The 27,694-nt window shown below is 38.6% G+C and overlaps 1 protein-coding gene across 2 annotated transcripts in view; it reads right to left on the minus strand.

The window, feature by feature from the left end:
- Positions 1–27,694, minus strand: part of smarca2 (SWI/SNF related, matrix associated, actin dependent regulator of chromatin, subfamily a, member 2) — a 61,506-nt gene that overhangs the window by 28,715 nt on the left and 5,097 nt on the right. For both annotated transcript variants that reach the window (XM_038298288.1, XM_038298287.1), the window contains exons 5-25: positions 26,388–26,483; positions 25,653–25,896; positions 24,594–24,720; positions 24,065–24,238; positions 23,793–23,966; positions 23,395–23,565; positions 22,295–22,345; positions 21,422–21,552; positions 20,517–20,574; positions 20,192–20,289; positions 19,902–20,049; positions 15,333–15,496; positions 14,216–14,282; positions 14,015–14,125; positions 12,965–13,207; positions 11,419–11,532; positions 10,570–10,674; positions 6,380–6,466; positions 5,983–6,029; positions 3,028–3,194; positions 1,791–1,954 (exon numbers count right to left, since the gene is read on the minus strand). In XM_038298288.1, coding sequence (XP_038154216.1) covers positions 1,791–1,954; positions 3,028–3,194; positions 5,983–6,029; positions 6,380–6,466; positions 10,570–10,674; positions 11,419–11,532; positions 12,965–13,207; positions 14,015–14,125; positions 14,216–14,282; positions 15,333–15,496; positions 19,902–20,049; positions 20,192–20,289; positions 20,517–20,574; positions 21,422–21,552; positions 22,295–22,345; positions 23,395–23,565; positions 23,793–23,966; positions 24,065–24,238; positions 24,594–24,720; positions 25,653–25,896; positions 26,388–26,483 — 2,741 coding nt within the window. The remainder of the gene's footprint in view (positions 1–1,790; positions 1,955–3,027; positions 3,195–5,982; positions 6,030–6,379; positions 6,467–10,569; positions 10,675–11,418; positions 11,533–12,964; positions 13,208–14,014; positions 14,126–14,215; positions 14,283–15,332; positions 15,497–19,901; positions 20,050–20,191; positions 20,290–20,516; positions 20,575–21,421; positions 21,553–22,294; positions 22,346–23,394; positions 23,566–23,792; positions 23,967–24,064; positions 24,239–24,593; positions 24,721–25,652; positions 25,897–26,387; positions 26,484–27,694) is intronic.

The raw sequence follows: 27,694 nt of genomic DNA on the forward strand, positions 1-27,694 counted from the left end.
ACAACCTCATATTTTTTACTTTAGGCTTTGAGAGCCATGATGGAGGATAAGATTTTGTTTTTTTTTCAGCCAGAATAAATCAACAAAAGCAATTAGGAGACTAACTTCAGACTGTGCAAACTTTATGCATTCTAGACAGAGCTCTTCCAGGCTTCTACCTTGAAAGATATCACTGGAGGTGATCTTTTTTTTTTTATTTTGAGCTCTGTTATCCTAAACTGAAAAACTGATCTGCTATTTACTCTTTGGTAGCAAACTGTGGCATCGTTTGGACATGAGTGTAATGGAGGCAAGAAAACAAAACAAAACAAAAAAAGACACACGAAATGTAACTGCAGACGCCAGCGTTACTTATTAAGGCCCAATATTAGAAGAATAGAAAATTCAATAGATAACTGAAAAGACAAAAATTCAAGTATTTACGCATTTACACAATCCTGCGCTTGCATTTTCAAAGGCTGGAGCAGTAGTGTGGAAAATAAAGGAACAGATTAATTTAAAAACTGTTGAAAAAAATCAGTATTTCTGAATAAAACTAAAATCTCCCATTTTGCACATCACTGTCAAAGTTCCACAAGCACTTTCACAGTGTGCCTGCTAAAGCCATTTATCTAAAAGGACAGAAAACCATGCACAGCCTGCCATAAAAGAGTTGACATTTCTTAGAAATATGCAGCCTTGACAAAACTAGGAAAAAGTCGTCAGAGCACAAACTGAGAAAAACAGTAAAAGCCATCAAATTCGGAGAAGAGTAAGTTTCGTTTCACCGCAAAATGAGATTGTTGAGATTTAAACGGACCGCTCAGGGTTATAAATTATAGTTTCTGAAGTTTTGAGATGGTAGATTTTGAGTTGAGAAAATCTGCCCCTTTTTCATAGTAAGATCTCAACAGGCTGCATCTGTATATCAGGAGGGGAGAAACCCACAATTCATGTATACAGCAGCTTTGTTTGGCTCATGGAAGGTTTTTAAAAATGCGTGTTGCCCAATGAGCCAGTAAGCGAATGGCTACTTATGCAGAAAGAATTGGATGATAGGCAGTCTAAGTTGAGCGTTTACACTCATATGCAACATGGCACAGTGATGAAGAAAAAAAAAGAAGGAAAAAAACTCAAATAAATCCCCATTTTCTCTATGTTTGCAAGGATCTTTTTGTCCTTAAAGCTTCAATTTGCTCAATCACAAAAGTGCTGTCCCTGAAATAAAAAGCACAGAGCTCCATCATTAAAATAACCAGTACGTGTCCAATTATTTCTAAATTTTACAGACAGAAACTCTGTATTGGGTTAAATGCAATTATTAAGGAGTCACACATTGTCTCCACCTGCATGAGTGACCCCCAATCCTGTAAAATATAGGGGCCAGCTTCACCCAGGTGCCATCCTAGTGTCTTCCATGGCATTAGGATGATGAAGTAAGAACAAGTGCCCCAAATTCCAGCGTTGTGTATCGGCACATGGATTATTTTGTCACTTTCTTAGTTCTGATAAGCTTTCCATCTACTTCTCTCAACTCTCAAAAAAATACAAAAAAAATTTTGCGTGTTGACACATTAGGCCATTTTGTTTAATAATCCTTCCACTCTAAAAACAAAGCAGGATGAGGAATTCATATCATATCTTTTATGAGAAATAAATGAAAATATACTAATTGTAGAGCCATCACTATCCAATTTCAATAAAAGTTTACCTTATTAAACCAGAAATAAGGAGCAGATATAGCTTGGTGGTAAAAATAAAACATAAATGCCCATCAAAACGTCTATATATTAGAGGACTAATGGATGCACCTGGTGTGGGTTCCAGTCACTGTCAAAGATGACGACTGTATCTGCAGCCTGCAGGTTGAGCCCAAGGCCACCTGCTCTGGTACTGAGGAGGAAGATGAAGTACTGAGATCCTTCCTCGTTAAATTTCTTCAGGAGAGCAGCACGGTCCTCAGATTTGGTGGTTCCTGGAAACAAATAAATGTTGCAGCTACATTAAAAATGTACTTTCTGATCGTATAAAGCAGCATTAAAAAGAGAAAAGTGAACAGAAGTTTTTTGAAACCATGACCAATCCTTGGTCAAGTCACCTTCGCCTCCGACTGCTGCAGAGTATGGGATAAATTTCTTACGCTATTGATTCTTAGCTTTGTTCATTGATCCTGATAAATGTAATCAGTTAGATAGACATATACACTCCAGGCATGTCAAAGTGATGTAAAAAAGTGGATGACTCCAAATTATCTGCTTTTAAATGCAGATGTAACAGAAGTTGCCATCTTTAACTAAGCTTTTGCATTAATGAATACTCTAGTCTTCATAAATGTAAAACCAGTCTAATCACTTCAATAGAAGTCTCAACTTAGCCTCCAGTAATAATGTTAAAAAAAAAGAAAAAAAAAACATTATGTGGGGGGGTTTGTCAGCAGCAGGTAATGAGAGACTGGTCCAGGTAAAGGAAAAGAGGGGCACTGCTAAATAAATTATATACTTGAGTAAAATCTATACAGTAAGTAATTTTTTTTAAGTAAAAAACAAAAAACAAACAAAATTTAATGTTAGAACTGTAAATATACTCTCATATGTTTATACTATTGTTTTTATGTATTTTTTACTGTTTTCAAGGCTGCACTTCAAAAAAAAATGAAATTGTCTGCAGAGCTGTTCTTAACGAAATTTCTTCTTTTTTTTTTTAAATCTGTCTAAGTCTAATCTATGCCATTCTGCCTGTGCTTTGAGGCTGGGAAAGAGGTGTACGTTTCATAAAGACAGTGAAAATAAAGAACAAAAAGTATAAAGCTAATCTTAAGTGGTTTCAGGGGAAACATTAAAACCCGTTAGAATAGCCTAGTCAAAGTGCAGACGTGGTTAGACTTTTGGATCCCTGCTCACAATCAAAAACCATTGCATAACAAGGGGCTGAATAACCACTGCATTTCTCTACAGCAATAGAAATTTACACAAATACAAACCAGGTTTGGTGCTCAACCAGTAAAGTATTATTAAACGCTAACAGAACAGATCATAGTTGGGATCGTACCATCAAGCCGTAAATACTGGAAGTTACGATAACCGAAGTAATCCTCCATGATGGTCATCAAAGAGGTCATCTGGCAGAAGAGCAGCACCCTGTGGCCAGTGGCCTGGAGCTTGGGTAGGATTCGATCGAGAAGCTCAAACTTCCCAGAAGCTCTGTATAGATCATGTCTGAGTGGGGAAAATTACAATAAAGATTATTTATCTGCTCAGCTGTACTACTGACACTGTAAAATGAAAACAAAAGACTTGTTGCTAGGGGAAATGTAGCATAATTGTTGAGCATGCAAATAAATTTAAAACCCTTCATTGGTGGAACCTAATTAACGTACAGCTGCTATGCTTTCTTATTTATAGAACAGATCTTAATAAACTACTTATTTCTGTTAATGGAACCATACAATATATAAAACTTATCCAAACAATATTTTATGGTGAAATTTCATGGATTTCATCATTTGACAAACTCTATGCTCCTTATGGCCATTCATTAATCATAACAGAGGACAATAATGTCCCCCAGGGGTAGAATTCAATGTCAACATCAATGTCAGCACAACATAAAGAAAACTAGTTTCAGAAGTCATCATCCTGTCAGCATCACACAGAGTTTACTTTAAATCATACATGACAGACTTTAGTCCCTGAGAACTGGAGCCCTGCAACTTCTTTACATAAATAGGTCATTAGCAGGACTCTGTTGAACTTGAATGCATGCTGAGGTGGTAATTAAGCCATTTGAATTGGCTGCGTTGGACCGAGGACACATTAAATTTGCAGGACACCAACCCTCAAAGGAAGGTGTTGGACACAGCTGAAAGCATCTCTAATGCTTAGATTCAACTTAAAACTGTAACAGTGTGAATGTAAAATAATTTGTTTTATATAAGCAAATTTCAATAATTTAAATCAAATTATAATCTGTGAATTATTTACAGTTTTCTCTGAATAAAGGCAAAACAAAAAAGACCAAAATAGACTAAACAACTCTGCTGTAAAGAGCTTGGTGAGAAATAGGATTTAGTGTTTTTTTTATGTTTTATTACCAGATAAGTCTTAAGCTCTACAGCCCTAAGCTGTAGGGCTTAAGAGGTTAACTCAACTTGCTAAATGTTTTCACATAAAGTGTGGATGCAGGAAACTTAAAATATAACATCCTCTCAAGTGTTTTTATTAAAATGTTCCACTAGTTCTGCTATAATAATTGTGATTTAATTGAAAAACATAAAGGGGAGATTGAAATAAACCATGCTACATCTGAATAAATTAACTATTCTCATTGAATACTTTGCTATTTACAAAGTTAATGTGCTGACAATAAAACAACAAAAATAATCAATGGAAATCAAATGTATTAACCAATAGAGTCACCCACAAAATTAAAGGGGAAACATCCCACTAGAGGCTGATCCAACTTTGAAGTTCAGTCCTTAGAGCAGGTCAAAATGAGGCCCAGTGTTGTGTGTGGCCTCCACATGCCTGTATGACCTCCCAACACCTGGGCATGGTCCGGATGAGGTGGTGGGTGGTCTCCTTAGGGATCTCCTCCCAGACCTGGACTAAAGCATCCTTCAACTCCTGGACAGTCTGTGGTGCAATGTAGCTTTGATAGCTGGATGGAGACATGATGCCCCAGATGTGCTCAATCCGATTCAGGTTTGGTGAACCGGCGGGTCAGTCCAAAGCTTCAATGCTTTCATCTTGCAGGAACTGCTGACACACTCCAGCCACATGAGGTTTAGCAGTGTCCTGCATTAGGAGGAACCCAGGGCGAACAGCACCACCATATGGTCTCACTAGGGGACTGAGGTTCTCATCTCGGTACCTAATGGCAGTCATCCTACCTCTGGCGAGCACATGGAGGGCTGTGGCCCTCAAAAGAAATTCCACCCCACTCCATTACTGACCCACTGCCAACCTGGTCACGCTCTCCATAGTATCTCCGTGTGTCAGATGTGCTCAGTGTGAACCTGCTTTCATCTGTAAAGGGCGCCGGTGGCGAATGCAAATGCAAAACATCTGGGTACGTCTTACCCGCATACCATCTTCATGGAGTCAGTTTCTAACTGTTAGTGCAGGCACATGCATATCTGTAGCCTGCTGGAGGCCACCTTACAGGGCTCTGGCAGTGTTCCTCCTATTCCTCCTTTCACAAAGGCAGAAGTAGCTGTCCTGTTGCTGGGTTGTTGCCCTCCTTCAGCCTCCTCCACATATCCGGGTGTACTGGTAGTACCTCCAGTCTCTGGACACTACACTGACAGACATAGCAGACCTACTTGTACCGACGTGCCATCCAAGATGAGCTGCGCTACCTGAACGACTTGTGTGGATTGTAGAGTCCATCTCATGCTACCACGAGTGTGAAAGCATGAGCAACGTTCAAAAGTGACCAAAACATTGCCAGAAAGCATAGGTACTGAGAAGCGGTCTGTGGTCCCCACCTGCAGAACCATTCCTTTATCGAGTGTGTCTTGCTAATTGCCAATAATTTCCACCTGCTTTTTATTAATTTGCACAACAGCAGGTGAAATTCATTATTAATCAGTGTTGCTTCCTAAGTGAATAGTTTGAATTCACAGAATTTTTATTCGATTGAAGTTATATTGTGTTGTTTTGGTGTTCCCTTTATTTATTTATTTTTAGCAGTGTATTTTGCAGCTATATTTAACACATTTTCCTTGTAAAGATCCTATAGAGGTAATTTCTTGTTATGGCTTAATAAAGTCAATGTAATGTTTTATTCAATGGAAACTTGACATTTCAATAAGAGCCATATCTGTTCAGTCCTTCCAAAGCCTTTTTGAACTCAAAGTATAGAAATATGGTTTTACTTTCACACTGATACTTGGTGGAGCTGCTTTCTTTCATATTTAGTTATTTTTAAAGGTAGAATGATGAAAACTCAGTGAAATGAGCTGTGAATCTACAGACGAGTGAAGTTGTTTTATGTTTAACTTACCCACTGATGATGCCATTCGGGTAGCCCAGGTGCTCAGCAAAAGATTCCTGTATCAAAGAAAGAATTCAGTGCTTATAAAGGAAAGTAGAGAAGTCCTAAATCTTAATCTCCTGTGCTGGAACAACCTTTTAAAATATGCCTGCACATCATTTTTTTAATAAACAGAGGTAACAAATTTAACATTTTCATCTCAAGGGTCATAATGGAGGGTAACAAAATATTGATGAGAATTTAGCCGGCTAGAATGAAACTATTCAAACAACAACTTCTAAGACGAAAAAAGAAAAAAAAATCTAACCCAGTAAGGCAGACCCTATTTGAAGAAGAGACTGGAAGAGCTCTAAATGAGTTACATCAGTAAAATATCATATAACATTTCTGTGTCAGCAGTGCAAACCTCTATGTGTTGGAACATGTACGGATGGTTACAGATCTTCTTCAGCTGCATGATGGTGTTCATCAGGGTCTTAGCACCTCCTTTGCCCTGAAGAAAATGAAAATAGTGTTAATCAAGTCTGCTTAACTAAAAATAATAATACTTATTATTACTATTATTATTTTTCTTCAAGATAAAGTTGATCTACACCATACAAGTTGTTTTAAGTAAAAAAAATAATTGTATTAATGTTTAATAGTTGTTCTTAAAATGAATGAGTGAACTGTAAGAACAACTGAACAAATGTATGTCTATAAGTACTTTCCAAATGTCCTTGTATGTCTATTTCCATGGTTCACAGAAACCAGTGACACCTATATCAGCCAGGAGACACAATTACTTTCTAGAAATATGAAAATATTGGGAAAATTGACAACAACTCTAGACAGACTAATCACTACACAAATCTAAATGACTCTTCTGAAACTTGTAGAAAGGAAGTTGATATTCATGACCTTAACGAAAGCCTGGAGCTTTACCCCAAATACTGGTTACACTGTATAGTTCTTCTTTGAGGGGCAAGTTGATTGTTTCTTTGTTTGTTGGGTCTTTTAGGTATTAGAGTATTCATGTAGTTTATGGTTCAAATCATGAACTATAATGCATCTTTTCAGATACTCAAATCTAGAAAAAAAAAAAACTTTTAAGTGGCTAAAATTAGACATGTTTTTTTTTTTTCCCATATCACCTTGTAAGAAAAATAATTATCTTTTAGGATCCCAGAAAGCTTATATAAAGTTGAGCTTGTTACATTTGATTATTATATTTTTTGTTCGGTCCAGCACCCTATTTTACGAGCTAACAAAACAATGCACTTTAATAAAATAAAAAAATTAAAAAATACACAAATATTAACATAAAATAACCAAAATGAATAAAATGCTTTGTGCATCAAACAAAACTCTCCTTTAAAGTATATTACCCTATTTTCACGACCATAAGGCGCACCGTACTAAAAGGCGCAGTCTCAGTTATGTGTCCCATTTCTGTATTTAACACACACATAAGGCGCACCGGACTATAGGGCGCGTTTTTTATATACAGGTACATGTCCTCTACTACCTTTAAATACCTCTACTGCGTATTTAAAAATACAGCTGGGGCAAAACTGAGTATGACTGTGCTTTATTCATGTATTTATTACAAAGTATTAATCAAACCTGGCAGCTGGCCGTGAGACAGACACATCGCAGATGACAGAGCGCTGTGGTCACTCCTAAATTAACTTAAAATCCTGAAACCTGCGGACGGAATATGTACGCTTTTATTGCCGGTATCCTGGTGCCTGCAGTTTAAATTATTTAGATGAAAAACACCTGCCAGCCGCCGCGGTGAGGCTGCTGTTGAAGAGATTTCTACTGTCGGTGCACCGCTTGTATGTGGGGGTCTGAGCGCCTCCGACAGAAATAGATAATCTGGATGAACTGACTGCAATTATTAAGTTTTCAGGTGGACTTTCTCACTTAAAAACATATTAAAACTACTTTATTCCCACTGATCACAGCAAATATAGCTGCAAGATTTAGATTATTTAGATGAAAAAACACCTGCCAGCCACCGCGGTGAAGAGGAGGAGACCCGCCCAGAGGCTGCTGTTGAATTAAGTTTTCAGGTAGAAAAATAGAGCGGGAGCAAAACTGAGTATGTTTGTGCTTTATTCATGTATTTATTACAAAGTATTAATCAAACCCATCAAAGTCATCATCCTCTGTTTCTGAATTAAACAGCTGCGCTAAATCAGACATGCCAGTTTCCCCTTCTTCGCTGTCAGAGTCACTTTCCGTGCAGCGCGGCTCCTCAGAAATAATGCCTGCTTTTGCGAAAGCTTGAACAACAGAGCCAGCAGAGACGTTAGTCCAAGCATCTACAATCCATCCGCAAACGGTGGCGTAACTTGCCCGGCGCTGCCTTCCACTTATCCTAAAACTGTGGTCTCCGTCGGTCATCCATCGCTCCCACGCCGCTCGCAGCCTTACTTTAAACGGCCGCTTCACACCGATGTCGAGCGGTTGAAGTTCCTTTGTCAGACCCCCCGGGATAACGGCGAGCACAGCGTTCATTTGATTCACCTTTTTTTTCACATCGGCTGTGAGATGGGCACGCAGCGATGGTGATGCGTGGAAAAAACCACCTGGTCTCCTCACATACACCTGCCTCAGCCACGCTTTCATCATCTCCTCATCCATCCAGCCTTTTTTATTTGCGTTAATGTCATCAGAGCGCTGTGTCTGTCTCGCTGTCAGCTCCCAGATCAGCTTCTCTGATTGGTTGATGCGGCGCGTCCAGCAGCAAAACTTAAATTTTTCATCTCGAGCAGCAACAGCGCGTTGGCGGTGCGTCAGATGCTTAAACGCTCCCGACGTGCTGCACCTGCTGCTCAAAACGCGCTGCAGGACCTTTTTCTGCACCTATACGCGCGTCAACCATTGACTTTGCATGTAAACTCGCTGCTTCTGCTGCACCTGCTGGGTCCGGTTCACACCGATGTCGAGCGGTTGAACAGCGAGCACAGGGTTAATTTGTTTCCCCATGTTTTTCACATCAGCTGTGAGATGGGCACGCATGGAGTCACATATTAACAGCGATGGTGATGAGTGGAAAAAAAACACCTGGTCTCCTTACATTCAGCCACTCTTTCATCATCTCCTCAATGAGGTGGTCTCAAAAGTCGCAGTTACAACACACATAGGGCGCACCGCACCATAGGGCGCACCGCACATTTTGAGGGGAAAAAAAGACGTTTAAGTGCGCCTTATAGTCGTGAAAATATGGTAATCAGGCTCAGATGGAGAAAACAGGACAATCTGTCAGTTTTGTATACAAAAGTGCAAAATATTTGCAAAGGAACTCAGTTTCAATAAGAGCAGATGATTAAATGGGTCATATTTCAGACATGTTTTCCCAGGCGTTTTACTTTAGGTGTCAAATGTTAGAAATAGTTTTTAGCAGCATCTCTAGAGAATAAGTACCTACACTTACTGTGTACCATTTTGCTCCACCCTTTGTTTGTAAATTGTTTTTGTTAAACACTTTACATCAACCATATCCAAAGTTTGTCCTCAAGGGCAACTTTCTTGCAAGTTTGAGATGTTTCCCTTGTTCAGCACAGCTGATTTCCATTGATAACTGATTAACAGGCTTTTGCTGAACTTTAATCATCAGAATCTCATGTGATGAAACTGAGGAGCAATCAAAATCTGAAGGACAGCTGCTCTCAAGGACCAACTTTGGACATGCCTGTTCTACGGGTCATGAACTTTTGAGAAGATAGAAAAATTTTTTCTCCCCAGCTCGGAAAAAACTGTCTGTTTCATTACTGTGTAGTGAGTGAAACCTTTTGACATCCAGCCTATTTCATAGAAAGAGAGGGTGACACAATGAAAGAGAATCGGGCATGTAAATGGAAATTATTCAGCTTATTTACATTTGAGATTGAAGGAATGTTTTTCATGCAAATAATTGATTTATTTCTTTTTGATACAAACAAGCCTACCCCCCAAACAAAAACCTTCCCCTCTCAGATCCTGTAGGAGTTTCACTGTCCACTTTAAAACAGATTTGGGGCTCTTTTGACACCCCACAGGAGAGGCATCATGGTCCTGTGCTGTAAAATTTCTGCATTAAATGCCCTCTGAACAACTAAGGTGGGGACTATATACCAGTAAAACAAAGTCCTCTTGAGCAAATAATATAATGGAAATAATTATCCCTTAGATCCTTTACTTGATCTCTGTGAAGTAGTTGCTGTGAGGTAAAAAAGAAAGTCATTGTTTCAAATCTACTGTCCTACTGCCACTCATGCCCTTGGGCAAGTCACTAAACCCCAAGAGACAAGGCTCAAGTCTAGAGTGATGAGAGACCAGCATGGTTAGAAACCACTTCATACATTTAGTGCGTTTAACAAATAAGTAAGTAAATAAATTCATTTAAATAACCCAAGTTAAGGTTTCAAATTACTGAGCTAAATTAACTTTTATACAATGTTTTAACTATTAAAGTGCAAAGTATGTGCTGTGTTGACCTGTTCTAATCCAAAACCTACTCAGGGGAACCAACAGTCCTATAATTATCTAATAGAGGTTTCTTTGATGTTTAAAAAACAAAAACATGGTAAAATACAGCAAGGCCCGACATGTTAGAATAAAATTCACCTTCTTGTCTTTCTCTGAGCCGTCGGTTAGCAGTATGCCTTTCTGCATGTGGCGGTAGAGAACCTTCTGGATCGCTGACATGTCACACTTAATGACGTATTCCACCTGAGAAATATGGAACAGAATGGTTATATGGTTCATAAGGCAGCTTAAACACCAGAAATTATCATCAATTCCCAAGCTGTACCTCTGCAGCTGCAGCAAGCATGTTGCATATATCAGCAGTTAATACTGGCGGCTTAAATTCCCTCCTTACATTAAATAGATGCACTAAAGGGTCAACAAGGATGACCTTGTTTAAAGAGAAAGTTGATTCAGGAGACAGCTGGGCAGAGCAGAACCCATGAGTGTACTAACTGGCAGCTACAGATTGGATTAAAACTAGGAAAAAGTCAACAGTAACTCTCACTGGTGGTGAGCTGAGGTCTTTTATGGTCACTTATATCAGCATGCTAAACATTTATTCATAAGAAAACTGAGGCGGTAAAAAAAATGAAGATGTCTTTGTATAAAAAAAAATATTTATGTTCTTATAAAGGAAAAATCAACTGATGCCAAGGGCAGAAGCTAGCTCTAAGATCGAAATAACATGAATTCAAGTAAAAAACTGTCTGACAAAAGTAAAAAAAAGCCTTTAGGTCTGTGTGCTGAATATAGTTTGCCAGTTTTCTTTGTAGTAATGTCACTACAACTGCAAATTAAGGATTTAAGATCACTTTTAAAAGTGCATCGAAGTACATTTAAATGATCTTCATCTTAACGTGCATTTTCAGAGACAGATTAAAAAAATAAAGCAGCTGTACTGCAAACAGATTCCTGACAGTAAATGTCAAATCAAACAGGACTCACTTTCTCTGGCAGTTGAGATTCCACCTCCTTCTTCAGTCTTCGAAGCAAAAATGGGCGGAGCACCTTATGCAGACGCCGAATGATTAGAATGGTCTCCTCCTCATTAAGGTCAACCTGAAAAACAGATAAACAGAGACTTAAGGACTTGAGCATTCTGTAGGATAGAACTTTTGGTTTAACACAATAATGAAGCTCTCCTGGCTCCATCCCATGAACTTTAAGTGTAATGAGTTGTGATTTTTCCAAGTCTACTGTTTTAAAGTAAAAGTCAAAGTAGAGTCGATTCCTTGTTTTTTCAAGTAATCACATTAAATCAGAGGGTCATGCTGCACTCCCAGTCTTGGTTATATCAGGTAGGTCTAATCCAGCTTTTATTGCCAACCGAAGTGCTTGCTCTACTAAGAATTAGCTAATAAGGGACCAGTTTTGCATGCTGGGCCACATCCAGATGTGGGTAGACTCGGCTTGACTAAGGCGACTTTTGGTGAATGCCCTGGTAAGTTTTGTATTTTTTATCTCTAAAATTCTCAAGACTCGGTGTCCTTCAACCTTTGGATGTGTCCCTCACCCTAATGAATTGGCTAAAATACCTCACCAGCATACGGTTAGCTTGTGCAGAGCTATACTGATGATCTTAAATTAGAGTAGGTGAGTTGAAGCAGAGACATTTCTTAAAGTTAAAGCACAATGTTTCTGACCACTAGCTTAACAAGACCTTTCAATGCAGTAATGTGATCATCCTCCAGAAGAGGGTGCTGCTGCTCATCCTAAAAGGTGCATCGTCATGTTGTGTCTGTACAAAGAACACCAAAAACCATTTGATTATGATAAAAAAAAGTTCTATACACTAAACGTTTGTCCTAACAGTGAGCATAAATAGAATTCTGGCACCAAACATGTTGAAAACAGACATATGTCCCATCTGCTGGCAATATTGTGGAACTGTCTGAAAGCAAGATGGCAACAATTGACACAGCTACTTAATAGAGTCCCACAATGCTTTGTGGGTAAAGCGAGATATCAAGATGGTCGAAGATCCCCCAATATTAATTAGATAAACTGATCTGTAGACCACTTTAACCTCCTCCCGAGAGCCTCTCCTCTGAACATCGAGAGCAAAGAAAATTCGTGCTCTTAGCAAACACAACATAAAACATGTTTCAATTTAATAAATAGAAAAATACTTATTTATTGGAATTAATGTAAATTAAAAGCATTAATATGCGATTTCCCCATCATGTATAAGTTAATGAGCCCTCAAATGAATTTGAGCCGGCAGCTTTAGCTTTCGCATCAGTAAACACCAACATTCATAATAGGTTCTTATCCCTTTTGGAATCAAACATCTTGTTGTGTTTTTTATATTGATATTTTAATATGCAACATTTATAATAAATGAAAATGTGTATTACAGTGTTAAAACAGCAACAACTGAAATAATAATAAGAGCAATATGTAAGAAGAAAGGTTGATTTAAAACATATTTTAAGCTTTTCCTAAACTGTAAAGAATAGAAAAATGATAGGAAATATAACCTAATGTTTACCCTCTCTCCAGTCATGGCGAAAGGTGCATTGAACCACTGCTCAAAGGTGCTGCAGCTCTTGAAGATGGTGGGCAGCAGGAAGTTGAGCAGAGCCCACAGCTCAGGCAGCTTGTTCTGCAGTGGGGTCCCGGTAAGGAGGAGCCGGCGGGGGGCCACATAGTGGGTGTTCAACACCTGCGTCAGTTTACAGTGGTGGTTCTTCATACGATGGCCCTCGTCCACAATCATGTACTTCCAGCGGATCTGTAGGTGGATGAAAAAGCCAGGTGTCAGATGGGAACTGGAAATAGATTTGAATTGCTTATAAACTCAGAAAATGCAGCTGTGTATAAGATTAGGCATGACTATTTTTATATCAACGATATTATACATAATACAACCTAAAAAGCTTTAGATTTCACTTAAATAGGTTTTACGGTAATCCTTTAATCAATAAAAAAAGAACATAGAAAAAACATTTAGCTAACATTCACATACAGGAAAAAATAAATATGGATATATAAAAAAATTTAAAGCAAATGATTTCAAAATATCTGTCACTCACGTGTCCAGATTTACTTTAGAAAATCCTCTCAGACTCAAACCTCTGATCAAAACCAAATAGGAATATTTGGAAACACATGTTTTATATTTTATTCTGAAACTCCCTTTGTAGCTTTATTTCATAAAGGATCATTTTAGTGATGGAAATTAAATTAGATACAAATCAAAGCAAAGAGAAAAGTCATACAATAAGAGGCTATTTTTACAGTTTGTACACATTGGTTAACGTCTAATTCATTATTTGTATGAAATCTCTACCCTGCAAAGAATTCAAGGACTTGCAGGGCAGGTTTGTCTTAATGTCTGTTTAACAAAAAAAATAAAAAATAAAGGGTCTGGAACTTATTTTTTTCAAATTCACAACTTTTAAGGATTTGAAGGACCAGGGAGAACTCTATACTTTGAGCTGCATAATAAGATGGAAGACTTTTTTTTGAGACAGACGATGCAAAAGATTTGAAATTCAAGAGTGTTTTAAACAAAGGACATATCCTTCAACTGCTTTACCTTGGCCAGTATGTGCTTGTCCTTGATGATGTACTCATAGGTAGTCAGAAGAACATTAAATTTGCCGCTGCGAAGCTGAGGTACAAGACCGCGACGCAGAGCAGGAGTGCCCTTAAATGGGAGAGAGGGAGAATAAAGGAATGTTTCAGGTCAAAGTAAACCAACCAAATTAATAAAACAAAACAAAAAAGAGTTATTTACCTTGTAAGCAATTTTGACCACAGAAGGAGCCCATTTGTCAAGTTCATAAACCCAATTGGACAAAGTCCTAGAAAAAAAAAAAAAAAAGATAAATAGATTTTAACATTCTGAACTGAAGAGGGAGTTGTTACCTATGGGTCTGAATCTAGAGCACTTAACACGTCTCTCTTCAAAGGCATCACCTTAAATTGCTCTAAGAGCCACTTCAGATCTATCCCATCTAAAACACAGCGAGGAAAGTGAAGAGCTACTTGTAACCACAGAAGAAGATTGGTGACCTAATTTGATTACTTTTATCATGGTTGAGAAAAAAAATAAAAGCCCAGGCATCCTTGAGAGAGAATAAATGCAAGAAGACGGTCAGAGGATTTCAGCTCAAATTGGGAAGTTTCTAGGAAAATGATCAATTAAAAACTGGAGCACATCATCTCTCCATTTGGACAATGCAGGATAAAATCTCTATTTTGTTCTGCTCTAGATTATCATGGATGGATATTAATGTATAAAGCATTGAGCTCAAATTAAACCCATTTCTGCACTAAACATTTATTAAATATCTAGGCTTTCAGTTCAAAAAGGCAGTTCAGTTGATTTGCTGATTTGAAGGCAAATGTAACTAATGCTGCCACCTCAACCTAAAGCTGGGTGATAATTACTTTGAGTTAAAAAAAAAAAAAAAATCACAGTATCATGTCTACTGAGTATAGGTCGCCATGGCAACCACAGCCCATCTGCAGCTACAGTAACTCACTGGAAGAACATAAGTACATTCTCCTGAACACATTAATGTAATACCTTCTGTACAATTCTCTACTATACTTTGTGAGTGTCTGGTATATGAACAACATAAAGTACATAACATCAACTAGTTAAAAATAGTAAAATCACTGTTAAAAAAGTTTCTTGGACTTCTATCCTTGCCTTCCTAGAAAAGCTCAAGGCAGATGAATGTTGTGAAATGTTTTTTCTTGAAAGGAAACCGTCAAATAATGCCACTTTATATGCCCGGTAGAATATTCTGGCCCCCCTGCTGTATATTTTAGTGTAAAGTAATTACAGGGTGCAAGTTAACAGTGCCCCACTATAGTTGGATTAAAGCCAAGTGGGGAGTGCTTACGATAGGGGGACTATGATGAGATAGGGCCCGTTGAGCCTCTTGTACTCCATCAGGTAGGTGATGAGGGCGATGGTCTGGATGGTTTTACCGAGGCCCATTTCATCAGCCAGGATGCCGTTGAGGTTGTTGTTGTAGAGGGACACCATCCACTCGAGCCCCTGGATCTTAAATAACAAAGAGATATAAAGATGTGCTGTGAGAAAACATAGGGCCACTTGGTTCACAGAGCTGTGAATTAGAGCGAGAGAGACCACACTCCTCTTTGTGAAGTTCCTATTGATGAAAATAACAGGTTGCAGGTATAATGGTGTATTACAGAGATGTAGAAACCTCCACAGGACAGCTTCAAGTGAAGAACATCTTAAGCTCCGTCCTGCCCAAATTAAAACCACTATTTATGCTGGAAGTTTAAAGGTAAATCCAATTAAGATACATTTTCTAGTTTTATAGGTGATCTTGCTGCATGTTTTTTTTTTCTTTTTACAGCCATTCTCCATCTCAGATCTATAGCTTATATGGCTCATCAAAGAACCTACAACAGGCTGGAAAACACAGGGCGGCTCTTTCATTCGGCCTCCTAAATACATGAGGGGAAAATAATCTAAGCTGTAACTGATTTTCTGACAAAACAACTCTACTAATCATCTCCTATTTCAGCTATTTGCACCACAAGTAAAATAAGAATACAGAAAAGATGGCTCATAATTAGTTTGCCAGTAATGCCTAAGCATTCCTTTTCAAAGCAGATCTTGATGCTCAAATCAAGAGCTAACAGCAAATTTACAGGCACTATAGCCAATAAACAAAATAGTCGGTACAAGGTGCTGTGAGAATAACCTTAATGTTAGGAGTGAATTGCCAAACATTACATTAATTGACATAACAGCAACAAGTCTGGCCAAAATAACCCATAAGCTTGGCTTGATCGATATGCTAATTGCAAACATGGAGATTATCAAGATCCAATTATTTCCAAACAATTGATCTACATTTTTTAAAGTTAGCGCTTAACTTCTACTCAAACTACCACTTCCCAGCATATTAATTTCTTCACCCTTCTGTTGATACACCCTGCAGCTTTTGCTGGAAAATGGAGAATTGCAGTAGCTATTATTTGAATTTATTTTTAATTGCCTGTTTATCCAGCTTTATGTGTCAAAACTTTAGATCAAATAAAATTAATTAAATAAAAAAAAAAAAGAAAAAAAATCTGGATTAAAAGGAGCAGACTTAATTATCTCTGGTCAGAGGCAAACAAAAAGATTAGTGCATCACTAATTTTTAATTAATCTCAGTCTATGAGAGAGGAGGTATCAGGCTTTGGAGGGATGGAGGGCAGATGGAGAGCAGTCCGAGGCCTTATGTGCAGTTACAAAGGAGCTGCTTCTGTCCGTGGTGCTGAGATAGAGTGAAGCTCAAAGCCAAGCTCTTGATTTTACTTTTAGTTTACATTCAGACCTTCCCTCATGTGGTCATGAAATAAGGATCTTGCCCGATGGAACAAACTCAGAGATACAAGCGGCTGAAGTTTAAAACTCTCTTTGTGTGGGAGCTCCGTCACCTGGAGGAAACTTATAGCGGAGAGTGTGTGTGGGCTAACTAAGGCAATGTACTCAGGCATCCTATAAACGTGCCTCTCTCTTTAGAGGCCTGTCTCATTGGAAGGAGACTCCAAGGCAGATGTAAACTTGCAACAGGAAGGATATATGTTGCCTGGGACTGCATCTGGACCCCCAGAACGAGGTGGAGATGATACCGAGGATAGGGATTTTTAGGTTTCCCTCATGGAGCGATTTCCTCCCAGATCCAATCTCTATTTAAGCAGATGTGAAAGGGTAAATGGATGGATGGTGCTGCAGCAACGCCGCACTAAATTTTTTATCTCCTCTTTGTAAATATAGTGCTGTGTGAGACTTTTGTTTACTTTGAAGCCTCTAAATAAATTGCTCCCCTAATTAAATTAAATATTGTGCTTTGCTTTAATTGTCTGCTCAGCTTGCATTTTGAAATAGACAAAACGGTACCAGTAGAGAGGAAGTAACCTTGCCTGAGAAGGTAAACGAGCCATTTCTAAGGATTCCGATGACCTACAGTCGGTCATGATGAACAAATGGAGAAAATATGGAACAGGGGTGAACATTCCCAGGAATGGCCGTCTGTCCGGAAAAGATCAACCCAAGAGTGAAGCAGTGACTGGTCTAAAAGACCAGATCTAACATCCAAACAAATGCAGGCCTAAGTTGCTTCAGAGTTCTGACATTCATGATCAGAAAGAGACTGGGTAAAAATGGCTACATGGCAGGGCTCCAAGACAAAAGCCACGCAGTCTAAATTTTCCCAGAAGTCACATTCATGATCGGCAAGACTTTTGGTATCACATCAGGTGTCAAAGTAAGATTGTTGTAATAAATGGAGCCATGAATTCTGCCGTCTACCAAAAACGTCCTGAAGAAAAATGTCGACCATCTGTTGTTGAACTGAAACAGACTTGATTCTGCACAAGGTTAATGATATAAACACACCAGTAAGCCCACCTTAAAAAGGGCATTCGAGTTCGAAAAACCTCAGAGTTCTCTGTATTACAACAATTCTACTCCATGCAAATTATCGCCAAGGCTTGACTGTATTTTTATTTATTAGGTTTAGGGGGCTTTTTTTTTTAAACACACGCTAATGCAGTTTTTAAATTGTTTCCCCTGTTTATAATTAAATGCCATTTATTAAACTGCCAAATAAGAGCTACATCAATTTAAACTTGTAGAAATAAAAATGATTGTGTGCATTAAAAGCAACAAACTGTAAACACAACAAATAAATAAACCTAAAAACTTATTTTTTATTAGATTTTGAAATGCGAGTCTGGAAACTTTCAACTTTTCAAGCTGGAATGTTGGCTTTAGGATGCTCTTCACCATTTGTCCAATCTTGAGGCTCTGAAATCCGTAAAGTTTTAGACGGGACACAGCAAAAATGAGTTAATGCGTTAGATTTCAACAGCTTGTGCCACGCTTCACTCTGCTTTGTTAGAAGGCAGGGAGCTACAGGCTTGCTGTGTTTCTGCAGAGAGCAGCCAGTCTGCTAAGGGGCAGAGCCACAGCAGAAGAAGATGGTAGGAGGGTAAAGACAACCAACACGGCTGTGTCTAAAAGCAGGAATGACAGAGATCTTTTATCTTTTCTCTAGATGCCAGGTGTTCTTCCACTGAGGAACCTGTCACATTTATATATATGTACTTCTTTCATAAGTAGATTTCTCTTTTCATCTTAACAGAGATGTAAACTGTCCCAAGGAACATCTATGTTTCCCTACTTTGAAACCCCCACATCTAAGCAGATGAAAGATATTCTAAAGTTACAATTAGGGCTAAAATTAACTGATCTAATTAATCAATTATTGAAATGATCGTCAACTGGAGTACAGAGATTGTAAAACATGCCTTTACCTGACAGAGCAACCCACTGAGAGCAGTAATTTAAAAAAAAAAAATTTTTTGTCTGTCAATATGCTCTATTCAGAACAACTGAAGTGGAAAAGTTTTAGTTTTACCTGGTTTAATATTATAAAAAAAATCTTCTCTAAGAAACCTTTGGCTATCCGCTTATTAATTATTAATTGAAAAAATAATCAACAGATTAATCGATTTATCAAAAATAATCGTTAGTTGCAGGCCTAGTTACAATGGAAAAACGTTAGCCTCTCAATTGTACAAAGCTGGCCCCCTGTTTTAAAGAAACTGGGCACTAAACTGCTACTGTTGGTGTAGAATTAGATGCTGGTATCAAAGAAGTAAATGTTTATATATTTTGTACAAGTCAAATAAAATAAATAACAATTATACATAATGTTTTTCTTTCCTATATGATTTAAACTTTATTCTTCTAGATTTTCTGTGGGTGTGTTATTCTTGAGAAAAAAATGATTCCAGTAATGACCTTTAGGAATTTGGAGCAAGATTCGCTCTAGTCTTTTACATTATATTCCTGATACATATGTCTAATTGGGCTACAGGTTAATCAAAGGATTAAAATGATCCTGTGGTAAATTCTGGAAACAAGGCCACACAGGGATTTTGTATGAAGGCCTTAAAGGTTTTGTTCCGCCCTCAAAGCATGTCTAATGTCTCCCCTATATAACTTGTGACAATCCATTAATGAGTCGTCTTCTTCCCTTCAGCTTTAATTTTCGACCTGCCTCTGTTCCATAAAGGCCTGATTAAAGGAATCTACCTTGGAAATGTTCTCCTAATGGAACCGTGGACCTCTGCAGCTTCATCTAATTGTCTAACCTGTAAGTTAAGGCCATGTCTCAGTATGTCTACAGTTGTGCCATATCGTCGTCTTCAGGTAATGGATTCAACAGAGCCAACTTCCCTCTGATCTTTCTGCTTTGTTACTTGCTTTTAATGGGTCCTTTTTTTTTCTTTAAATATCCATAACAAACTGATTCAGTAGTAAAAATCCGGTCCCGGTACACTCAAGACTCTAGACGAGTAACAAATGAATGAAGTTGATTTAAATGTCAGCAATGAAAACCAGGGGAAAAGTGTAAAAATGATGCGAGCATGTTTACCTGATAATGTTTGAGCATGCCGTTTATCAGCAGAGACGACTGCTTCTCCACCTTCTCAATGACGGCGTGGGCCACCCCATAATAAGACTGGGAGCTGGTTTGCCCAGTGGGAACGCTGTACTCATCATCCACATCTTGTTTGGCTGACCTGAACGTGTGCACAAGCAGAATGAGGAAACAGAGCAGCTATAGCTGAAGGGCACTTCTGTCTCATCATTCCAAAATATCTGCATTAGAGTCAGGTTTTCTCAAACTAAAATGTGTCTGATAATAAAAAGCAAATGGCGTACTCGATGATGTTCTTGGCATCGTGCTTAGCCCCTTCGTCTCCACTGGGATCGGTTTTCTTCTTCTCCTCCGTTTCCGCCTTGCCCATTTCCTCTTCATCCTTATCAGGTGAAATTGAAAGCAGATCAAAACAAAAAGACTAAATCGCATTAAACACTCACATCAGGCAGAATTAAGACTGTGAAAAGTTTGCAGCTAGAGCCCCCTGCTGGAGCAGCCTGTCCACATCTGAATAAGAATATTTCTCTTTAAAACAGCGGGTGGTTGATTTGGAGACATGCAGAACCTTATGGAGGAATGAATATCACAAAAATAAAGGTCACCAACCTCCTCCTCGAATTCGGAGCCACTTTCCTCACTGTCTGAACGTGGGGCGACTTCATACCTACAAGAGAAATGATTAGTTTCTATAATTAGATATCTCTCTGAACAAGGATTTCAGAAACCAAAACTAAAAAAAGGAACTTGGTTCATCTCCAGGAAATAGATTTGCCTGTCACCGCACCTCAGTGAAGAGGTTAGAGTTAAACACTGTGTGTCTTTTGATAGCAGAAAAGATAATATTCTGCACAGCATCATCAGATGAAGGATTATAGCCAACATCCTCACAGTATCTGTACACTTGCTTTTTCCGATGTCTCCACTTGATTTAATATTAGTCAATAGATTTAAATACAGCATCATTTTGAAACATTTGTTTCAACATCTGTATCATCTACACAGTTCACAGTGCAAAAATAATGTCTAATAATGAAAAAATGGAGAATGGGAAAAGAAGGGAAGAAATTAATATTTTGAATTCTTTCGATTAAAGTGTGCTAAAAAACAGATTCTAATAACATTAACCTGAGCAGGTAAAACTCTCCTTTTCAAATGTGTCTCAAATAAGGAATAAAGTCTGGAAATAGCAACTTTTTTCTATTATCCATTTTTCACTTCCAACACAGACTTGGAAAGCGATTAAGAAAATCTTGGTCCAGGCTTTTCATGAATGGGAAATCTGCTTAATGTCTGCTTGTGATTAATGGCAGTGGTAACAAAACAAACTAAAACAACACAGATGCACCATTTTGTGCTTGTTAACAGTAATACTGCCTCCTGTTTACACCCATTTCCATATAAATGTCTGTTAACATGTACATTTAGTAGATAAAGGATGAATAACCCCAATAACAAAAACAGCAATGCTTCTGTAGCTGATAGCAACTATGAGTAACGCTATGTTTTCTCACCCAGGGTTCATCTCCAGCCAAGCCTCCAGCTGGCCAGACGTCGGGGCATCTGTCCCCTGTAGAACCTTCCCAGTCGACGTCTGAATCACTTTAACTGGCAGCTCGCTCATTTGGCTGCTCTCATCCATGGGCTGCAGGACAGTTAGGATACAAGATGATTTAGCAGAACAAAAATCTTTTACAAATACCTGCCATTTTTCTTTATCTGGATATGATTAAACAGCCTAAAATCAACTGATAATAAAGGCAGCTGATAGCAATTATTTCAAGTATCGCATTCAGGATACTTTTGTAAATGAAAAAAATAAAAATAAAAATAACTGTATAAGAAGAATTTAAAGAAAAGTATTCACACCACTCACTGAAAAATTGCAGTTATTTAGATTTGATGGGGATTGGTGAAGCTTGTTAATAGCAAGTTGTGTGGTAGGTTGATTTATTTACTGATGTTTGTGTTTGTTAAATGGACTTTCCAACTGATAGGAGATCAAACAGGAAACTGAAACTTGGAACTGAAGTTTCAGTTATTTATTCAGTAACTTGAAAAATCTCTTCTTTCTTTGGAGCTGGATTAAAGCTACTCAATCAAATTGATGCCATCACAGCTCCAAGAAACACTGCATGTAGCTGCTAGATGCGCCGTAAAAAATCTACAGGTATTTAACCTTGTTATCAATGCATCAAGTAAAGCTTATGGATCGTTTACATCTTGGTTACAGGTGAGAGGAACATAAAAGGTTAAAGGTCACTCTAAATATGTTTACTCTGTTCTGAAGGGCAAAGCAAAGCTGCACATTCTGCTCAGTGGTAAATGACAAAAAACTAATACACACAACTAAATAAAAATATCTCCTCTTTAAATCTGTAACTAACCTCTCCATCGGGTCCAATGGCGCTGGTGCCTTCGCCGTCTCCTTCCACCTTCTAGAGATGAAATAGACAAAAAGACAACATTTTAAAGCTTATGGTAGTGCTAACAAACATTAGTCTCACAAAAGGTTTTCAGGAGCTGAATTTTAACCCGATCCTATAAAAAAAAACGATTTTGTTACAAAAATAGTAAAAGAATACATAAACAAAGCTATATTATCCCTATAACTTAGTGGCTCCAGACTGAGGGTCTTATCGCACAAAACTATTTAGCTGTCTTAAGATCAGATAAAGAAAATGCATCTCTACTTCCTAAATTTGCCATCGATCGTTAAGATTTTTTTCCTTTTTTGTTTAAATTGAAACTTCTTTAACTTGTGTAATCATGTTGTCATTTTTATCACGTAAATGGACAAGGAAAAAAAACAGCAGCTCTAAGAATCAGCCCAAAAATTTCAGCAGCACATATTGGGGATTGGTTAGACTGATAGCAAAATAATCATTAGCTGAAAAGAAAAACCTATATCGGTTTATCTTTAGGTCTATAGGAATTTTATGTAATATTATGTGGTTTGTTCAAGGTTACGTGCTGTGAAAGCAGCGCCATGTACGACATAGTACCCTCTTTCTACAGCAGATGTAAACCTGCTGAACTGTAAACTGGACACTTTATCTTTCTATCAACGACGCCTTTGTTCTGGTCATTCTATAGCAAAGGCCCAGAATGGTCGTACCACCTACAGACTCCTATGGGAGAGATGTGGATCACTGCAGCTTCTCCAAAGTTATCACAGACCTTTACAAGCTAATCAGAGTGTTTTCATTTTCTTGGTAGGTTTTCAGTTGCCTCATACCCCTTTCTCCAATGAAATCGGAGAGCGACCTTTGACCTGTTCAAAGCAGGGTTGTTGTTTTATTTATAACCTGATCCTGTTTGAACCTTTCCAAACTTCTTTTCTGACCACATTGCTGTGATTTTTGGTTTTCATGATGCTCTGTGTTAACTAATAAACACTCTGAATGCTTCACAGGATTCAAACTGAAACAGGTTGCTAAAACATACTAAACCTTAAAAAGAAAACAACAAAAAAATCTCTTCCTACCTTCTTTTTCTTCTTCCTCCTCTTCTTCTCCTTGGCAGCCTGAGCAGCTTTGTGCTCATACACCAGAGATGTGAGGTTGGCCACATATTCATCCGTCTGTTGCAGCAAATAGGCCAGACGTTTGTCCTTCTTCTGGTCAATGAGTTTCCGGTAGCCTTCCTCATCCTCTGCCTGGACAAAACAGTGACAGGAGGGTAATTGTGGAAGAGCTCAGGAGCTGAGTGCAGCTCTAGAGTCCTGATGGATTAAACTCAGAGGGTCACAGTTAGCACAACCTCAAAACACACTCAATTCTTGCACAGATGGGTACAACTTTGTATTAGTCAAATACTGATATCAATGACAGGAAAGAACCAAACATAACCTCATTGGTGCCTGATGGAAGGCACATCTCTTACCATCAGTCTTCTCATTCTCTCCTTCTCAATTCTCTCAGTTTCCTTCTTCTGCTCCCGTTCGGTGTTTGTGTGCCAGTTGGCGACAGCTCTGGTGAGTTTCTGGGTTTTCCCGGACACTGAGCGGTGGTATTCCTTAAAGTCCTTGGCATGCTGAAGAATACTGTTGAGGTATTCCTGTAAAACAAGGGATAAAGTTAAATCCCACATCTCACACTGGATAAATATCTTACGGTTAGAATCAAACTTCAGAAGGCTGTTTCATGATGACTTACCTGATGTTTTTGTCGGCGCTTCTTCTCTTGCTCCAGTTTCTGCTGCTTCTCCAGCTTCTCTGTCATGCGCGCCTCCCTCAGCGTCTGCCGCTTGCTGCGCCTGTAAGCCTTCGAGTTGAGGGCCGTCTCCAGGGTCGTGTCTCGCCTCATACACGCCACCACATCCTGCCTGAGCTGGACGTTCAATCGGGTTTCATTAAAAACAGGAAACAATTTTGTAGCATTTTAAATCTTTTTTTTACTATGTTTGTTTTCCTGTTGGTAACAGATGTGAAATGGAAAGACAGAGTTAATTTATAGTCTTCACAGAACTACAGCTTAGTAGGGCTGCAACTAACAATTAATTTGCTAATCGATTATTCTGTTGATTATTTTGTTTAATAACTTGTTTAATAATCGGAGAGCAAAAGGTTCCTTAAAGAAGATTCCTGTCAGATTACAGCTTCCGGACCTTCACTCCAAAATAATCCCCTTTTAGGATCAGCTTTACATCCATGTAGTTGCAACAATTATCTCAGTGGCAGAGTACCTGGCGCTGGAAGTTGAGCAGACGTAGAGCTTTGAGCTCCACTGTAGCTTTAGTTCTAAGGTCCGGAGGCAAGGAACCGGGTAGACTCTCCAGTTCCTGGATGCGATGAGCAATCCGAGCCTGCAGTCTGAAAGACATCAGTAGCACACCTTGTTAAAATATTGCAGACTCCACATTAACCCTGAGGGAATCATGATAATAGACACCTTCAGCAACTATGCTTCATAATTTGATTTAAAATTTTCCCAGGCATACAATCAAAAACAGGAAAATAAAATACATCTAAGAAAAGCCCTTGGGAGCGCAGACCTCCACCAAGCAGCACATTTTGTCCCATATTGTGACTTACACCTATAGCTTAAACTCACAAATGATCTGGATCATTACTAAAATGTTTATGAATTGTTCCTTGGCATGAGGCACACCTTTGGTAACAATTTCTTTGATATCCTTTCATGGGTTTATAAATAATTTTCACAAAAAACAGTTAACATGGAAACTACGGAACACATCCTTAATACAAATATCCGCCGTATTCTCCGTTTCCACATTTAAAAGGCCACCATGTTTGATTCTGCCCTGGTGGATCTTTCTAAGCCCTTGTGTTCCTTCTGTCAGGACCAGCGTCTATCTGCACAGGTAAACACACATAAATCACTGGGAATTGATGGAGTAAATGCTAAAAAAGCAGAGATGTTTTAACATGTCAAACTTAAAAAATATCTTTAAAGCTTATTTGGTTCCTTGATTTGGATCTCAGAAGAACTTTGGCCTTAATAAGTTCTAATTAAAAACTCCTATGAAGCACTTTTAATCAATGCTGTGGTTTTCATTATTTTTAAAGGCTTTTTTTATGTTGAGACTTTTAATGAGATAAACACAGGGAGAAAACTACTCAGATATAAAATAAAGAGTTAGAGAAGTTAAAGCAAATATAACCATCAATCAAGAGTGAATCGCAAAAAAGAAAAAAAAGAAAAAAAGAACACTGCAGAGCTTATTATATTTATCTTCCAAGAAAGTCTAAGCAAATGTGTGACAGCAGCCTTTAAACTCTACCTGTACTCTCTCTCCTGCAGGATTCCCACTGGGTCCAAACCCTGAGGCTTCTGGACCGGAGTAATTCGGTTCTGCTTCTGCTGCATTTGGAGCATGGGGGACACCTGCTGACCCGGAGGGTGAGCAGCTGCTGAACTCCCTGGCAACGGTCCTGCAGGGATCGGCGGGGGTGCAGGAGATGGGCGGCCACTGGGTACCGGAGTGAGGTGCTTCTGTGCGTTTGCTTGATTGTCACCACCTTGACCTACAAAAAAAAAAAAAGGAGCTTAGTGACCTATTTCTTTACCATAAGTATTTATCCAGAATAAGAAATTTCTTGACCACAAAAAGTAACAGTAATTCCTTTTTATTACTATTTTTTTATTTACCTGCTTCTTAGATTACAAATTTATAATCGAAATTTCTTTAAATGTACAAAACAAACCAAGAGGAAACCCTAAAGTTATGGAGCTTAAACAGACTAAAAGCTATAGAAAAACACTGTCTAAAACCAAATCACTGAAAGATTTATAGAAAATGAACCACAACTATTTGAGCTACAGTTTTACTATTTACGATTCACATGTCCTCCTTATGTAAAAACAGACCTTTGTAGTTACTGCCATGTCTGAGTTCAGATCTAAAACTTCAATCGATCTCTGAGCTTCGTCAATATATTCAGTCAAACAGGTCAGTTTGGAAGAAACAAAACCTGACAATTGATCCAAGAGTGTGTGAAAGCCTGAGGGGACTCACCATCAGTCCAAGGCTTGGCTGCTGTGCTTTGATTGTGTCCTTGCATGGCTGGTGTTGGGCAGGGGCTTGATTGGGGGCCGCTCATAGGCGCCATACCTTTAAGCAACATAAAAGTAACTAATGAGACTTGACATATACTTGATCTGCCTCACAGACTTTCCCTTCTAATATATGAAGTTGGGTGGAAGAAAGCTTGATTTATGCTTGATCTACGTACGTTCAGGGTGGAAAATGCGATGTGTGGACACAACATCCCCAGCTTTTATATTCTGTGTGGCTATTTTACTTGTACCTAATATTCTAGTAGGGTCTACAGGACATGTCAAGAACAAACCACAAGCTTTCAACAATTAAGGCTGATTTATACTCAGAAAACAGGTCATCTGCGTGTGTGTTGAAGTTAACACAAATGCGCCCCTTTCGCAGACACTCTGCTGCACCTCTCCGAAATTGTAGGTTACCACTGACAGTGCTGCAGGCAGGAAGCCCCTGATTGGTCAAATCTACAGCCACTCTACTCTATGCGTATTTCCTGTTTGGTACCTTATCGTCTTGTTTTGTTTGTTTGACCGCCATTGTGGCAAACAACTCGTGAAGTTGGACCAGCTAGAATAGCGAGGTGTGTGAGAACGCTGGGACCCTTTTTCCACCTGGATCCCTGCTCTTTTTGGCCCTCATGTCCGTTGTCGAACAAACTTGCCCCCACTTACTCACCACCTCGGCCATATCTAGATCCACAGCTAGTTTGTGATTTTCCCTCTTACGTTGTGGCGTGGAATAACATAATGCAGACCACGCTTCAATATTGGGCATAAATCAAAAATATCTGCAACAAGTTCACTGCGACACATTGCTAAGGGAGGATAGCCAGCACTTTACTTACTCCTCAAGTTTACTACATGAGGAGGTGTTTTCAACTTTTGTGAAAGCATTTTCTTGTTACCCAAGAGTGACACTAATTTCTTTCCAAGAGTTTTTTTACAATCTGTTTATCGTAGTGATATTTATGGGTTAAATCACAAGATATCCCTAGAAGGTGGGAGCTCTTGCTTTTCCACCAGCTGGCCATCTGGTTAGAAACTTTCCTGAGTGGCGTTGGATCTTAAATAGTGGGGAGTATTGGCATGGGTGTTGCGATATGATACTTGTAACAATACTTGGGTCACAATACTAGAATATCAATATATATTGAAATATTTTCCCAGGTATCAAATTAAATGTTTAGTTTAAAAATCAAGTGATGTATATAATCATCAGAAGATATTGATAATTTAGTTAATTAATGTAATCATGTTGTTTGGGGATGC

Source organism: Cyprinodon tularosa, unplaced genomic scaffold, assembly GCF_016077235.1.
Source record: "Cyprinodon tularosa strain WSP-4 unplaced genomic scaffold, ASM1607723v1 ctg404, whole genome shotgun sequence".
NCBI classification, from domain to species: domain Eukaryota; kingdom Metazoa; phylum Chordata; class Actinopteri; order Cyprinodontiformes; family Cyprinodontidae; genus Cyprinodon; species Cyprinodon tularosa.